Here is a 15,494-nt window from a genome sequence, read left to right as displayed (position 1 = left end):
TTTAATCATCTGCAGGAAATTTCAGCTCCCTTAGTTCATGATTCTTTAATGTTACCATATAAAAATCTAAGGAATTTCCATCATTTGTAACATAATGCCACAATAGTTAAGCATGCTTTTATTTTCTTAAGCGCAGGCAAACACCTTGCATCTCCTTTTCATGTCCCCCATGTAAAATTTGCCTTGCGATCACTTTTTGTGTATGTATGTAAACAGCCACTTTGCCTTTTATAGGCTCTTCTCGAAAAACACACACACACACACACACGAAGACACATGGATGGTAGGCGGAGGGCAGGTGGTGGAGGAGGAGGTGCGGGAGGCGGCCTTTACATAAAAAAAAGCATATTAAAAGAGGTCGCACATCTCAGTCTGCAGTCACACACACATAGAAACACACACACACACACACAAAAACACACATTTGGGACTATGGCTTCCACCACATCAGCAGATGTTCTGCCCACCGGCGGCGGTATCTTCACCAGCATCCCCGACTTGTTCTTCATCCCGGAATTTGTGAGTGGTTCTGGCGCATTGTGATGAAGATGCATCGCGTGTCGTGTTTGTCGCTAGTTTGTTTGTTGCGTTAAGTTGTTTGGATGCGGCCATCGCCTTGGTTTTGCTCTCAAATGAGGGGCGAGTATCAATGTTGTTGGAGTACTTGTTTGTGAAGTTCGTCCAGCGAGTGGGTGAGAATCAAATATGACCAAACACAAAAACAAATTGAGTGTGCAGCTTGGAAAAGCTTGGGAAAGCCAAAATGCTTTTTTTTCAAACTGATTTTTTTCCAACTTAAATTTTTCACTATATCTCGAATGGAGCATTTTTTCATTTTTTTTAATTCATTTCTTCTTTTTATTTTTGATTTTTTTTTCTTCTTGATCAAACTTTTAATTGTTTTTTTTTTGTCTAAAATACATTTTACGTCGAGTATTATTTTCTCATTAGGTGTCCTTTTTAATTTGAAGAACAATTTATTTGTATTACTTCACATCATTTTTAATTCTATTTTTAATTTGTATTTTTTTCTAATGAAGTTGTATTGTCAATTTATTTGTATTATTTCAAATGATTATTTTTCGTGTTTTACAATTATGGCTTTTTAATTTGTTTCATAACATAAAAAATACATACATACAAACATAAAAATACATATATATATATATATATATATATATATATATATATATTTTTTTTTTTTTTTTTTTTTTTTTCTAAATTCAAGAAATATTTCATATATATATATATATATATATATATATATATATATATATATATATATATATATATATGAAATATTACTTAAATTTAGAAAAATTATGATAAAATATACTATAACAAATATTTAATACAAGTTAAAACTACAAATACAAAAACTAAAAAATAGAAATCATATTGTTTAATTTACAAAATATTTTTATAAATGATTTGAAAAAAAATTGCAAATTAATGATCATTTAAAAATATGTCAGGAACACGTAAAAAGTACCGGTAATAACATAAAATGACTAAACGTAATTTTTGAATCACATTTTAGTTGTAGGTCTAATTTTCTAATGTTTTTTTTTTAATCTTTGCCCCTGAAATTAGGGTTTGAATATATTATATTTTGAATTGTAACTAAACTATTTAACTATTAATTTAACTATTAACTTTAATTTAATAACTATATGCTCATTTTTTAGAACCCCCCCTACACACACACACACGCACTCAATATACTGGCACCATGGCAACTGGTACACTGACAGTTGAGGCCAGTCAGTCACCATAGCAACAACAAAATACAAAATATTAACATGTGCTGAATAATGTAGAAATAAGGACTTTAGTGCATTTTGTGCTTTTGGCGCAAACTCGCACAGGCTGGTGTTGACTTTTTAGCTCATCGTCACGTTGCAACGGTGACAAACAAAACATTTGACTGAACAAACCCAATTTTAAAACTTGTCGGGTCAGCTACATTGCGGCGACGTCGCACATAAGGATCAATGTGCGAAAAAAAAAAATATACCGTCGATTCATTTTATGCGAAAGCCTTTGAAACGTAGGCGAATCCGGCATTGATTTTTTTTTTTTTTTACTAGGGAGCTCGAGATGCGTGCTTAAAAATAACAACAAATTGTTGTTTTTTTCATCCGAAAAAAACCCCCCAAAAACTTTTAATGTCTTCATAAAACAAAATATTTGGCTATATCTGAGCATATTGTGAACATTTCTTACTAGAAAATAATTACATAAAAAAAATTACGATAAAACTTTCATCTTTTTCGATCCTGAAAAATCACATTTCCTCCTTTGCGTTGCATGTCGAGGCCAATTTTGGTTTGGCACGCCAGAAGGCAAGAGATTAAATCTGCTGGATTCAGCTAGAAAAAAAAAAAAAAAAAAAAAAACAAGCTAAAGAAAATGAGAGGGGGCGTAAATCGAAACCGGGCTCCTTTTACGGTGTGGGCCGGTCAGGTCGGACCTTGAAAAACCTGCCGGTCAGGTTTTAGGACAAACGCTGTCCGTGTTTGCCGACAACAAGTGACCGCGCGACGGAAGACGAGAGATGTTTGCTTTTGGCGGCGGGGATTTCGACGCGAGACTCAATAAAGACCTAACGCTACGCGGCTAGCGCTAACGCTGCTTATATCATCGCTAACTAAGCTTTACTAAGCCCAGCCACATAATATTTAACATTTCAACAGTATTTTACCAAGTCATGAAAACATGTATTATTATTAGCCCGTCTATGGCATTTACAATCGCCTGTTAGCATTACGCTAGCAGATTTTTGTCAGATACCGTTATATAATTTGATTTAACTAGAGGGAAAAAAAAAAATCGACAAGTGATTTGAGCATCTGAAAAAAAATGCTTGAGGCATTTTTCTGCCTGCCTTACCCGTTTATTTAGTGTAATTTTGTCAGGAAGAATTCAAGCTAACTTCAGTGATGAGTTCATGCTATGTATATGTAATACACCGGCAATTTCAGCATAAAACGTTCCTAACGTCAACAATACTGCAATGTCCTGAAAACAAGTTCAGTTACTGATTAAAAAGATGTAATTACGCTTACGTTATATTATACTGAGCCTGTTGAATGCGAATACTGTCAGCTCGAACATTAGGGGCTAGCGCGGTAGATGCTAGCTATGTTAGCAGCTAGCAACTCTCAACTGTCTCATATAGGCTGGCGGGAGCTGTCAAAAATATTTTTCAAATAGTTTAAGAGAGGTAGATAATTCAATGGACACATTTGCTGTTACTACTGATCACTTTTTGACCCCAGGGATAAGGCTTTGTTTTTGTCATGTGTGTAGTTGCAATTAAATAGGAATTTTATGTACCTATTTATTTTGAATTCAGGCACTTTGATGCTCTTATTTTTTTTCAGTTTTAGACTAACCTGTAATCCGAATAAACACTGTAAAAATACTTATATCATCATATTCATATATCTTTTGTTAATGTTAAAAAGGATACAAGTTTCAGTATACTTATACAATTTTGTAAAGATAATAATCTTTTATTATTGCATCTGGCCTGCCCTGGTATGACACACCCACCCTGAATGCTGATTGGTTAAGAGGAACCTTGGAATAGAATTATTCTGTTGAATTTTCAGTAGGATATCCCAAAACTAAAATATTCCATAGCTGCAGCCCTTGATCTAACATTTGGCTATGTAACAATACAATGTTTAATTGTCTTGTAAAATTATTCCAAAATTATAATTATAATCGTCGGTCCGTTAGTAAGTTTTCTGTCAGCCAATCGTCGGCCACTCCTGATTGCTCAAGTGTGTGCAAGCGATTTATTCATTCAAATCATATTTAAAAAGTAAAATAATATGTAACACTTAATTCTAAACATTTTTTTTTTTTTTTACTTTAGATCTGTACAATGAATGTGCTGAGCAATATTGTATGCAGTACGTAGTTCGGTTCATGAAACCATGAACCAAACAATGACTTCCGAGCCAAATGCTTGCCACCTTCAAAGAGGAAAAAAGTGTTGCAAAGTGTAATACATTAATGACACCATATCTCTTAAAAGTAGCTGATGATTTTAAACTCGCTTTAAAAAAGTCAATTAAGGCAATTACAAACTCATTAAGCGAATTGAAGTGCTATTTTTTCAGTATAAGATATGCTAAGCTAATGACTTCCTTTAATTCGGATGTTGCATTTTCTCCGAGTTAGGGTTTGCATGGGTGTACCCAATGAGATGTCCACTGAGTGTGTCGAGCAAAATTCTTTCATTGAAAACCCGAGATCAAATACAGCATTTCATGTTTGTCCAGTACACGAGGCTTCTTGTAATATTTCAGGCGTGGCGCCGATTGCGAATCACTGACCCGTGACGAGAGGAGAATTGAACAGAAACTAGCCTGTTTGCTCAGCTTTGCTGCATTTGTGTCTCTTTATGAAGCATAACATTACTTCTACGCTTAGTCACGAACTCTTTGCTATAGATTGCAGATAACACAAATTGGATAGTGGAAAAAAAAGGCACGTTTGGAATGCAGTAGTTGATCATAAACGTGTAATTGTGTAAATAAATAGAGAATTGAGATTATGAGCCACATTTTTCACAATTTTCTGCAATGATCAGGGGCGGAGCTATTTGGTAGCTGATACCTGCCAGTTACTTATACTCACTTATTACCCATCACGATGAAAAAAAAAAAAAAAAAAAATCCCCGGCTCAGGTAAGTGGTTCCATAGACTGTAATATATATATATATATATATATATATATATATATATATATATATATATATATATATATATATATATATATATATATATATAATGAGAAAATAATACTTGAAATAAAATGTATTTTAGACAGAAAAAAAATTAAAAGTTTGATCAACAATATATATAATGTGTATATATATATATATATATATATATATATATATATATATATATATATATATATATATATATATATATATATATATATATATAAAAAAATATTTCTTGAATTTAGAAAAATTATGATAAAACATACTATAACAACTATTTTCAATACAAGTTAAAACTACAAGTATAAAAACTAAAAAATATAAATGGTTTCATTTACAAAATATTTTTATAAATGATTTGAAAAAAAATGGCAAATTAATGATCATTTAAAAATATGTCAGGAACACGTACAAAAAATGAAGTAATAACATAAAATGACTAAACGTAATTTTTGAATCACATTTTAGTTGTAGGTCTAATTTTCTAATGTTTTTTTTTTTTTTTATCTTTGCTCCTGAAATTAGGGTTTTAATATATTATATTTTGAATTGTAACCCACCACACACACACACACACACACACACACACACACACACACACACACAATATACTGGCACCTGGTTCCGTAGACTGTAGTCACATGACTAAACCAGGTGGCACTAATAATGCCAACAATAGTGCCTTTTTATGTACATCTGGAGGAAAAATCCAACTTTTTCACACTTTCATTAACGGACTGCAGGGTTAAATATTCACCGTTGTGTATTGTGTTCATCGAAACGTCTCTCAATGGAAATGTTTGTCAAAGGAGGCGGATGAGAGTTTGTTTTTTGAAGGAAACTCGAGTGCTTATGGTTTCCTTAAAGGGAGATGCCGATGAGTTCAAACGCTAGGAACTGTTTAATCACCACCTCAGGCGCAACTGGCTTAACATTGACTCCATGACCCTCCAAAACAAATCCCTTAAAGATCAAAGACACCTCTTAAACCCCTTTACAAAGCAAGAACCGCCATTAAAAAGTGATTGGATACTAGGTATGCAGCTGTTTAATCACTAAACATAATTCAGAATCCGTCCTCTGCCGTTTGAATCACTCGCTCTCATGTCTTCATGGATTTTTGGAGGTGTGACATCACAAAAGCTATGTGAATCGGAATTTCACAGTGTTTTTGTAAAAATCTTGAACCGATTCACACTGAGTATCTCCAAAGCTTGGTAACTATAACTAGCACATAAAATGCATAATTAAATTAAAACCTAGTGTTTAATCAAACGACGGTTGACAACTTCTTGGAAATGGCATGAAAATATGAATTTTCATACACTATCAAATCTTCGCTCCATGATCTTTTACTCATTCAATGCCAAGGACGCATTTTTGTGTCTTAGGAATCTAAAAATTCAATCCCAGGTAGGAATTTCTGTGATTTCCTTATTGTTTTCGTATTATGTAAGGCCGGGTGTCAAACCCATTTGATTCGTGAGTCAAATTGTACTTCGGGTTTCTGTCAGATGGCCGATGACTGAAAAGTCGAATCAATTTGAACTCTTTCAGTGCCAAGCGTTATCTGAAAAGGCAACCTCCAGAACGCCGGCACATTTAGTATTTTCACTCATCTTTCAAGGCTGACAGAATATTGTGTGCTATGTTTATGTAAAATATCTAAAATGTAGAATTACAAGTATGTATTTGGCAACACTGCCATCCAATGGTCACAGATGTCACTACAGTGCTCAATTGCCTTCGTAGTAGATAAGCATCAGTCAAGGGTGTCAGCTACCCTCCATAAAAAACGTATCTGACGAGAATTTTATTATTTATTAATTTTATTACTATTTTGAAAGACGAGAATTCTCGTCCATGGCACTGAATGGGTTAACCATAAAGTCCTAACTCTACCAAACTGCATTGTTGGGAGTTGATTGATGCTTTTGGCCAAACCTTTGATCTTTACATCAAAGGCAGTTCAAGATCTAAGAGAAAGCACCAAAAGAACAAGGGAGCTGAAATTTCACCCTGATGGCGACAACGTGTCAAAGTTCACCATGGTCGTACCAAATCGTTATTGCATATCAGGAGTGCGCCATTCCTTGACTAAAATACTACGAGTAGAATGTAGACGAATTTGTCCAACAAAATGGACACAATACTGCACAAAAGGTAAATAAATCAACATGAAGAATTTTCAGAATATTGAGAATTTTCCAAAATTGAAAATTGAGATATTGATGTATTCTAATTCCACACCCGCAGGTGTTTGGCGGTCTGGTATGGATCCTGGTGGCATCCACTCGTGTGTACCCGGACCACCCGCTAGGCTGGGTCATGTTCGTGTCCGTCTTCTGCTTTGTCTTCACCACGCTCTGGTTCTTCCTCTTCCTGTGTGGGGCCAATCAGAGCAGTGTCTGGCCTGCCTTGGTATGACCCACCCACCCTGAATGCTGATTGGCTAAGAGTCAAGCGTCATTGTCAATAGAGGAACCTTGGAATTCCTGCTTCATTTCCTTCATCTATCTTCTCCGTCCCGCAGGACACATTCTACCATTTCCTGGCGGTGGTGTTCTACCTCAGCGCATCAGTGATCCTGGCCTACATCACCGTTCTCAAAGGTTGGAGGGTTACCATCAACTCGGGGGGCTCCGTGTTCATTGTGCCTCTTACCGGAGAAGGCCTCAAAATCTACAGGCTGGACATAGCCGCTGTGGTGGGATGTCTCACACAAACGCATTACCCTTGAAATTGTAAACGTTTAAATGCTGCGAATAATCAACCGCATGCCCAAGATGGCGTCAAAGCACTTCTTTTTTTTTTTTATATTTGACAAGGCTTTGGTCTGATGCTCTTCCTCTCAAAAATACTTAGGAGGCGTGTTGAAATCCGGTCGTTATGTTTTTGATAATCCCATCCTCCGCGACACTTGATTCAAATGAACAGGATTGTAATCGGGCTTCGAGCTGATTATTTGAATCAGGTGTGTTAGAGGACAGAAACTTCAAAAACAGGCAAGGAACCGACCCTCGAGGAACGGATTTTGACACCCCATCTTTAGATAGTAGCAAAGCAATATTTGGCTTTAGCTTAAGCACAAAACAGCAAATAGGTGAGTTTTGGAGCCAAAAATAAGAAATAAAAAAAAATACTTTTCGTCACTTTAAAATCAGTTTATAGGAGTATTTTCTGGCTTATCCTTGAAGTAAAGTAAGCTTTTGAGTAAAATTTAGCAAAATAAACCATTTTTTTGTTAAAAAAAATAAAATAAGGGAAAAAAACCCTTTAAACACCCGATAAAAAACATTAAATGTCATCCTCTTACACGAACAATTAAGCCAACATTTGACAAATTAGATTTTCCTTTCACACATTCTAATATTTTTACGTATCTTCTAAGACTCCGGACATTGAATCCCAGTTACTTTATTATTATTTATATTCATCTATTATTTATTTTACTTCATCAATTTATTCATTTTAGTTGAAATGGAAAAGTTTAAGGTAAAGAAAGATCAGAAAATGAAATGAAACGCTGAATGAGTTTAGTGTATTTGTAATACACACACACACACACACACACACACCAACCTGTTGCTGATCTGTGTGTGATGTCATCAGGTGATGTCATACGTGGCCACGCTCCTCTACTTCCTGCACGCCATCTTCTCCGCCATCCGATGGAAGAGAGCCTGAAGGGGACCCCAAGAATATGTCAGTCGCCTCTACCTAAACACAGAAACACTTAGTCATACATTTTATTATTATTATAGATTTTTTTTTTATATATAAACTGTTACAAGTTAAAATAGTCACAAGACTGAATGAGCGGCAAACAAAGGAAACATCACACATATGTTTCACTGCACAAATCCACAAATAAAAGCAAATTAGTGATCCAAAAAAACGTACAAAAAACGTACGTTGGTTTTCTGTTTTCTCCACCAATATTTTTATAACTTTTGCGCAAAAACCTTTGAAAAAGTAATTGTGAGAAAACAAAATCTAGTTGCATTTTGAATTGATGTTGTGAAAATAAAACCGCCGTCTTGATTTTTTGGGGGGGGGAATTTTAAACGGAGAAAGCTTACAAGGACAACAAAATCATGCTTATGTTTGAAAAATGTTAAGAATAAATTGGACAAATCCTCACTTTTGACGCGGTTTTAGCATTTCAAATATTGCCCATCTGCCATGTTTTTGGAGTGTAAAATGAGAATGATTTTCTGAATTATTTTTAACGCAAACTGTATAAACAGATAAAATTCAAAAAGCGTATGCAAAAATCCATTAACCTATAAAACATTTGCTGAAATTTAGCATTTATAGCACTGAACATTTGCCAGGAAATAATACATAATTTGCCTGGGAGATATTTTTTTTTTAGTTTTTCATAAAGGATTAAAAGAAAATTACACATTTTTAAAACGTAAACAGCAGGCAATGCTTTAAATTTAGCATAGTATAATTATAGATCTAAATGCCATTATTAAATGCAGACTAAATTTAGCATTTTTAGCATAGCATGTCTGTTTATGAAATATGAATATTTAAAAAAAAAAAATCAAATATATTTTAAATGTGACTTTACAGATTGCTTAAAATGATTTTCAAATGTTATAAAAATATAAAATTAAAATTTTTAAAAAAATTAATAAAAAATAAAATTAAGCTAATGAATTTTCTAATATTTCACATTTTTGGTGCAGCCTGTGGGTCCACTATTTTCAAAAATGAGGTACAACATATCTTTTTTTACATGCAGTATATGACTAATAAGTCCACTAAATTGTCATAAGAACGCTAAATATAACAAGAATCATTCTACCAAAATACCCAAATGTAGTTTTTTTTTCTTAAATATGGAAAGTGAGTTAAATAGATGAACCGAAACCAAAAGATGACAACATATTTTGATGAGCAAACACACATGTACAAAACGCTCACTAACTCATTCATTTGTGTTTACATCCAAACTATAACACATCTTTAAACATTTTAATCCTGCTTTTAATGTTTGAAAGGATCACTTTACATTTCATGTGCATTTTCCAATGTGATTGATTGTCTAAAAAATGCTCACTTTTTTGTATATACAGTACTTGATTGATTTCACTTTTCGCATATCTTTGCAAATCTACAATGTGAAATAAAACAGACTTAAAAAAATGACTGGAGACTGTTTGCAACTACAATGTAAAAAAATTCAATGGAAAAAGAGTGAAGATGTTTTCAAACAGATGTTAATAAATATTATTGTCATGCAGATATGTATTGTTGCTTCAGGTATTCGCATTTGGTCATTTGACCAAACCTCTCTGTATATAATGCAGGGATGGGAAACTTATGCGCCTTGATTAATTAAAAAAAACGAAAAACAAATTCCTAATGTTTTTATATTGATGCTAATTCTCGGTGGATTGTTGCTGCTGGCGCCCTATCGCTCACAAATACACTATCGAATCATTCAAAGTTGAAGTATCACCATTCACCACTAGATGGCAGACATGGCTTAGTTGTGCTTGCCCTGGGTCATATACTGCCCTATTTTACATGAAGGGAAACACACAATGTTAAAACAATATACGTACACATTTATATATAAACGTAAACTTCTCTTTTTTTGTGCCCCATATAACCCAGTATAATATTTTTTTCAACTTAAATTGCTTGTGATGAATGGACATTTTCTATGACCTTTCTTCCATTTGTTCATAAAATAAATCCATCCATCCATTTTCTATAGCCGCTTATTCCCACGGGGGTCGCAGGCTTGCTGGCGCCTATCTCAGGTGGCTTCGGGCAGTAGGCGGGGGACACCCCGAACTGGTTGCCAGCCAATCGCAGGGCAAACAGAGACGAACGACCAATCACGCGCCCAATCACACCTAAGGACAATTTAGTATGTCCAATTCACCCGCCATGCATGTTTTTGGGGAGTGGGAGGAAGCCGGAGTGCCCGGAGAGAACCCACGCGGGCTCGGGGTGAACATGCAAACTCCACACAGGAAGGCCGGAGCCAGGTGGATTTGAACCGGGACCTTTGATCATAAAATAAATATGGTGGTTGTACAACTTCTTTTCTAGGAGTACAGTGAAATGCAATGAAAATTAAAACAAAACTGAAGTGTGTCATTTTGAACACTGGGTGGCACACACGCAATGACAAAGGGATCATGATGTCAAATGAAATACTCAAAGTAATAACAATCATAACTCAAATAATAACTCTAAATTCTCAATAGCATAATAACTCAATGTCAATATGAGCAACCTTGTTCAACTGTAAACACACAAAAGAAACAGGTCAAGCTTACTTTATCACTTCATTCCCCATCTACCAATCACAATCTCAATATTGATCCATATATAAGGCGCACCTGATTATAAGGCGCACCATCAGCTTTTAATTTTTTTTTAAATCTTTTTAAAAAAGGCTTTTAGGTGCGCCTTATAGTGCGGAAAATACGGTAATGTGATGTTCTATTGCCCTCTATTGACTATCTACAACAATGTCCTGTCACATTAGAAGGAAATGTCATTGACCGAAGTCCCAGTAGCATAGTAGTAGTCCCAGATTCTTTTCCAGTGTGTAAAACACAAACAAGAAGACAACAATAACGATATTCCATCTGGCTCCACTTAGGCCCCGGGGCTACAAAATTTCAACTTAGCAGCTTAGAGGGAAAAAAAAAAAAAAGGGCGTGTGAGGAGATGTGGGAAACAGCAACAATACCAGAACAGGTTTGTCAGCTAAATTAGCCTCACTAGCATTTCCACCTGCTCGATGGTCCTTTAGTCCCCATCGACCCGGACAAAGAAAAAAAGAGACTATTCTGGGATGGCGGCGACCACTACCCAGTCTATGGGAAGTCTACCCAGTGGACTGGCAGTATGCGTGACTGTGCCGGATATGTTCTACCTGCCCGAACTGGTGAGTGACATTTACTAATGACTACATCCCTTCTACAAATGAAGCTACTACTTGTATCAAATACATTTTCTTTTGGATTATTTCTATGAAAGCTATTTTTGACACACATAAACATGCAGCTGGTCTGATTGCTGTATGTGAACAATTTCTGTATAAATTTGTCAAAAAAATACTTGATATTCAAAAACAAAGATAAACAGTCTTTTTTACCCTGCGCCCTTGTGTAATAAGTGTTTTTGAAAGTTGAAGGCATTGTACAGAAATTTGTGATTTTTTTTTTTCTATGTAAGACTTTGAAGTCACATCAGCTATTGTCATTACTATGAAACATTCATCCGTTTTCATTTTAACCAAAGTGGTCGAACAACACGCAGGTTTTAAAACCAATTCAAAAATATACTTAAACTCTCCTGTTAAGTGTTAAGTGGGTCAATATCACGGTGGCTCTGAAATGCAAATCACACAAACGAAAAACTAAGCAAACAAACAAACAAAATAACTAATACAAACAAAAAACAAAAACAACTTAGAGAGAAAAGAAGACAAGAAAAAAGAAAGAACACAATAAAAAAGAGCCACCAAAAAAAGAAGAGCACATTAAAAAACAGTAAGCAATAATAAAAAAGGAGCACAAAAGGAATATGAAGCACGGATGAAAAAAGAAGCATGCAAAAAAAAAGAAACGGGAAAGAAAAAAGAAGCACGAAAGAAAGGAGAAGCACAAGAAAAAAGAAGCACAAAAAAGACAATAAAAAAGCATGCGAGAAAAAAAGCACGAAAGAAAAAGGAACACGGAATAAAGAAGCACACAAGAAAAAAGAAGCACGCAAAGAAAAGGAAGGATGAAAGAAAAAAGAAGCACACAAGAAAAAAGCACACAAGGAGAGAAAAGCAAAAAAGAAAAAAGCACTAAAAAGCATGCAAAAAGCATGAAAGAAAGAGAAACATAACAAAAACAGAAAAAAAGAAGCATGAGAGACAAAGGAAGCATGAAAGAAAAAAGGGTGCATGAAAAAGAAACACAAACGAAAAGAGAACCAAAGAAAAAAAATAAGCACACAAGAAAAAAGGAGCACACAAAATTGTCCTTGCGGAAGTGGTTGGTGTGGGTGGGGCATAGGTGTGTGGACTCACTCCTGATTGGACGACAAGGGTTCCCTTAATTAGACATAAATGAAGTTCAACTTTGAGCAGGTCCGTATTCTTTTTTTTTTGTCTTTTTAAAACTGAGGACTACCAGCGATTCAAAACATTATTGCCGCTATCAAAATCACGTTCCTGTCACATTACTTCTCAGGAACTCGTCCAAAGGGTCAATCAAAAACTATGCTAAGTGTCCTCAAATCACCTTGTGGTTTTTGCGTGCAGGTGACAGGTGGGCTGGTGTGGATCCTGGTGGCGTCCAACCACGTGGAGCCCCCCAACCCTCTGGGCTGGGTGATGTTTGTCTCCATCTTCTGCTTCGTCATGACCCTCCTCTGGGTGGTCATCTTCATAGCCGGTTGCCATGGGAACGGCTCGGCGTGGGTTGCTGCTGTAAGGAAGGAAAAAAAAACCGATGGGAGTGAAATGAAATTTAGATGACGGAAACGGAATGAGATTCGGGAATTTATTGAGAATGAGATACGGATGTAATAAAAATTAAATGGGATGGGATAATTGCATGAGAATGAGGAAAAAAGCGGAGGAAAATCATTAGGAAATTGAGAATGAGAGGGTCGTGGTATGATGAAACTAATAATGCAGCATGAGATAGGGGTGAAGAATGACAAGTCCAAAAATGAGATGAGAAAGGAGAATACGTCGAGAGGGGAAAGTGGTATGAGAATGAAGATAATAATGGAGGAAAATGATCAGGGATTTGGGAGTGAAATGATCGTGGTATGATGGAACCAATAATGCAACATGAGATGAGATAGGGTTGAGGATGGACAATTCAAAAAATAAGATGAGAAAGCAGAATACATTGAGAGTTAAAAATTGTATGAGAATGAGGATAATAATGGAGAGAAATTAACAGGAAATTGGAAATGAGATGACCGCGATATGATGAAACCAATAATTTATCATGAAATGAGATAGGTGGGAGCAATGAGAAGTTTAGATGAGAAAGAAGAACATGTGAAAGGGAGGAGGCGGTATGCGAATGAGGATAATAATAGAGAAAAAATGATCAGGGATTTGAGAATGAGATGATCCTGGTATGATGAAATCGGTAATGAGATAAAGCATGAGATAAAATAGGCGCGAGGGATGACAAGATCAAAAATGAGATGAGAACAGAGAATATGGGGAGGGGTGAAGCTGCTATGAGAATGTGTTTGGACCTGAGAATGCATGGGATTGCAATTGAGGGGATGAATGAAATGAGAATGTGATAAGATTAAAACAGTAAATAACTCAAGTGGAATAACACAAAAATGTAATGAGATTGTGACGTATTTTGAGAATGAGAATGTTGTAGTGATGAGGTAATTAATACTGTCAATAAAAAGATGGGATGAGAGGAGATTGTTTGCAAGAATAAGAATTTAAGTAGTCAGTGAGAATGACATGAGAATTGGAATATCACTGGGAAGAGACGGGTAAAAAAAATGAGAAAACGGGAATAATGTGTGAATGTTATTATCAAAGGAGAGTCAAATAAATTTATGAGAATGATAGAGAGTAAAACAAAGTTTTAAATAATTATATAAACAATTGCAGGAGAACAAGAGAAGGAATTGAATGAGAAGAAATGAGGAATGAAAATGAGAATTGGAATATCACTGGGAAGAGACGGGTAAAAAAATTGAGAAAACGGGAATAATGTGTGAATGTTATTATTAAAGGAGAGTCAAATAAATTTATGAGAATGATAGAGAGTAAAACAAAGTTTTAAATAATTATATAAACAATTGCAGGAGAACAAGAGAAGGAATTGAATGAGAAGAATGAGGAATGAAAATGATACAGGTAAACAGGCTGATCTAATTTGATTTTCTTGTGTGTGTTAGGATTTTGCCTATCACGCTTTGGCAGCATTATTCTACCTCAGCGCTGGGGTGGATTTAGCCATCATCACCTTCATGGTAAAAGAAGGAGAATTCAAAATCTACCAAATTGACATCGCTGCTGTGGTAAGAACATTTATACACACTAGCATGATAATTTTGATTTGATCATTGTTTTGTTTTTCTTATGTTTTAGGTGTTTGCTTTCACGGCCACGCTGCTCTACTTCATTCATGCCGTCCTGTCGTCCCTGCGGTGGAAACACTTCTGAAACACTTCCGTCCTCTTATTGACCAACATTTCAACGACCTTACCGTTAGCTTTAAAAGCTAGCCTAGCATTTTGTAGACATAATGTAAATTTCTTTTCTGTGGCGCTTTTATATTATCAACAACAAAACAATGTTCGTCTGGTATGTTTTTTCCACCACTTACCGTTACCACACCTTACCGCTAGCATTTACTAGCTAGTCTAGCATTAGCATTTTGTAGACATACTGTAAGCTTCTTTTCTGTTGCGCTTTTATATTCTCAACAATTAAACTATGTTTGTCTGTTATATTTTTTCCACCATTTACCGTTATCACATTTTACCATTAGCATTTACTAGCTAGCCTAGCATAAGCATTTTCTAGACATACTGTAACTTCTATTCTGTTGCGCTTCTATATTCTATAATAAAACGATGTTTGTCTGGTACGTTTTTTTCCACCAAGTCTCAAATCTGTAAGAGAGTGTGAAGAAACAAGCAAAAGAAAGATGATGATATAGCTACAGTATATCTATAAACTAAGTATAAATACTGTATAGAAAATATTTAATAAATAGTATA

General features: G+C 35.1%; 2 protein-coding genes across 2 annotated transcripts; both read left to right on the top strand.

The window, feature by feature from the left end:
- Window positions 1-362: 362 nt before the first annotated feature.
- On the top strand, window positions 363-9,908 carry LOC148419950 (myelin and lymphocyte protein-like). The gene is made up of 4 exons (XM_088421298.1): window positions 363-519; window positions 7,002-7,166; window positions 7,279-7,452; window positions 8,358-9,908. Exons 1-4 carry the CDS (start codon window positions 433-435, stop codon window positions 8,430-8,432), a joined length of 501 nt encoding a protein of 166 aa, XP_088277424.1. The 5' UTR covers window positions 363-432; the 3' UTR covers window positions 8,433-9,908.
- Window positions 9,909-11,370: 1,462 nt separating this feature from the next.
- LOC148419949 (myelin and lymphocyte protein-like) lies at window positions 11,371-15,319 on the top strand. The gene is made up of 4 exons (XM_088421299.1): window positions 11,371-11,670; window positions 13,039-13,206; window positions 14,667-14,789; window positions 14,860-15,319. Exons 1-4 carry the CDS (start codon window positions 11,578-11,580, stop codon window positions 14,932-14,934), a joined length of 459 nt encoding a protein of 152 aa, XP_088277425.1. The 5' UTR covers window positions 11,371-11,577; the 3' UTR covers window positions 14,935-15,319.
- Window positions 15,320-15,494: the final 175 nt, after the last annotated feature.

The sequence above is a fragment of the Hippichthys cyanospilos genome, chromosome 8 (genome assembly GCF_059441005.1).
Source record: "Hippichthys cyanospilos isolate Australia breed blue-spotted pipefish chromosome 8, RoL_Hcya_1.0, whole genome shotgun sequence".
NCBI classification, from domain to species: Eukaryota; Metazoa; Chordata; class Actinopteri; order Syngnathiformes; family Syngnathidae; genus Hippichthys; species Hippichthys cyanospilos.
Note: the sequence above shows the minus strand (reverse complement) of the source record. Positions and strands in the feature narration are given on the sequence as shown.

Coding starts and splice junctions, on each gene's coding strand:
- LOC148419950 (XM_088421298.1), top strand. CDS start 433: ATGGCTTCCACCACATCAGCAGATGTTCTGCCCACCGGCGGCGGTATC. Junction 7,167..7,278: donor GCAGTGTCTGGCCTGCCTTG/GTATGACCCACC, acceptor TCCGTCCCGCAG/GACACATTCTACCATTTCCT. Junction 7,453..8,357: donor GGCTGGACATAGCCGCTGTG/GTGGGATGTCTC, acceptor TGATGTCATCAG/GTGATGTCATACGTGGCCAC.
- LOC148419949 (XM_088421299.1), top strand. CDS start 11,578: ATGGCGGCGACCACTACCCAGTCTATGGGAAGTCTACCCAGTGGACTG. Junction 11,671..13,038: donor TGTTCTACCTGCCCGAACTG/GTGAGTGACATT, acceptor TTTTGCGTGCAG/GTGACAGGTGGGCTGGTGTG. Junction 13,207..14,666: donor GCTCGGCGTGGGTTGCTGCT/GTAAGGAAGGAA, acceptor TGTGTGTGTTAG/GATTTTGCCTATCACGCTTT.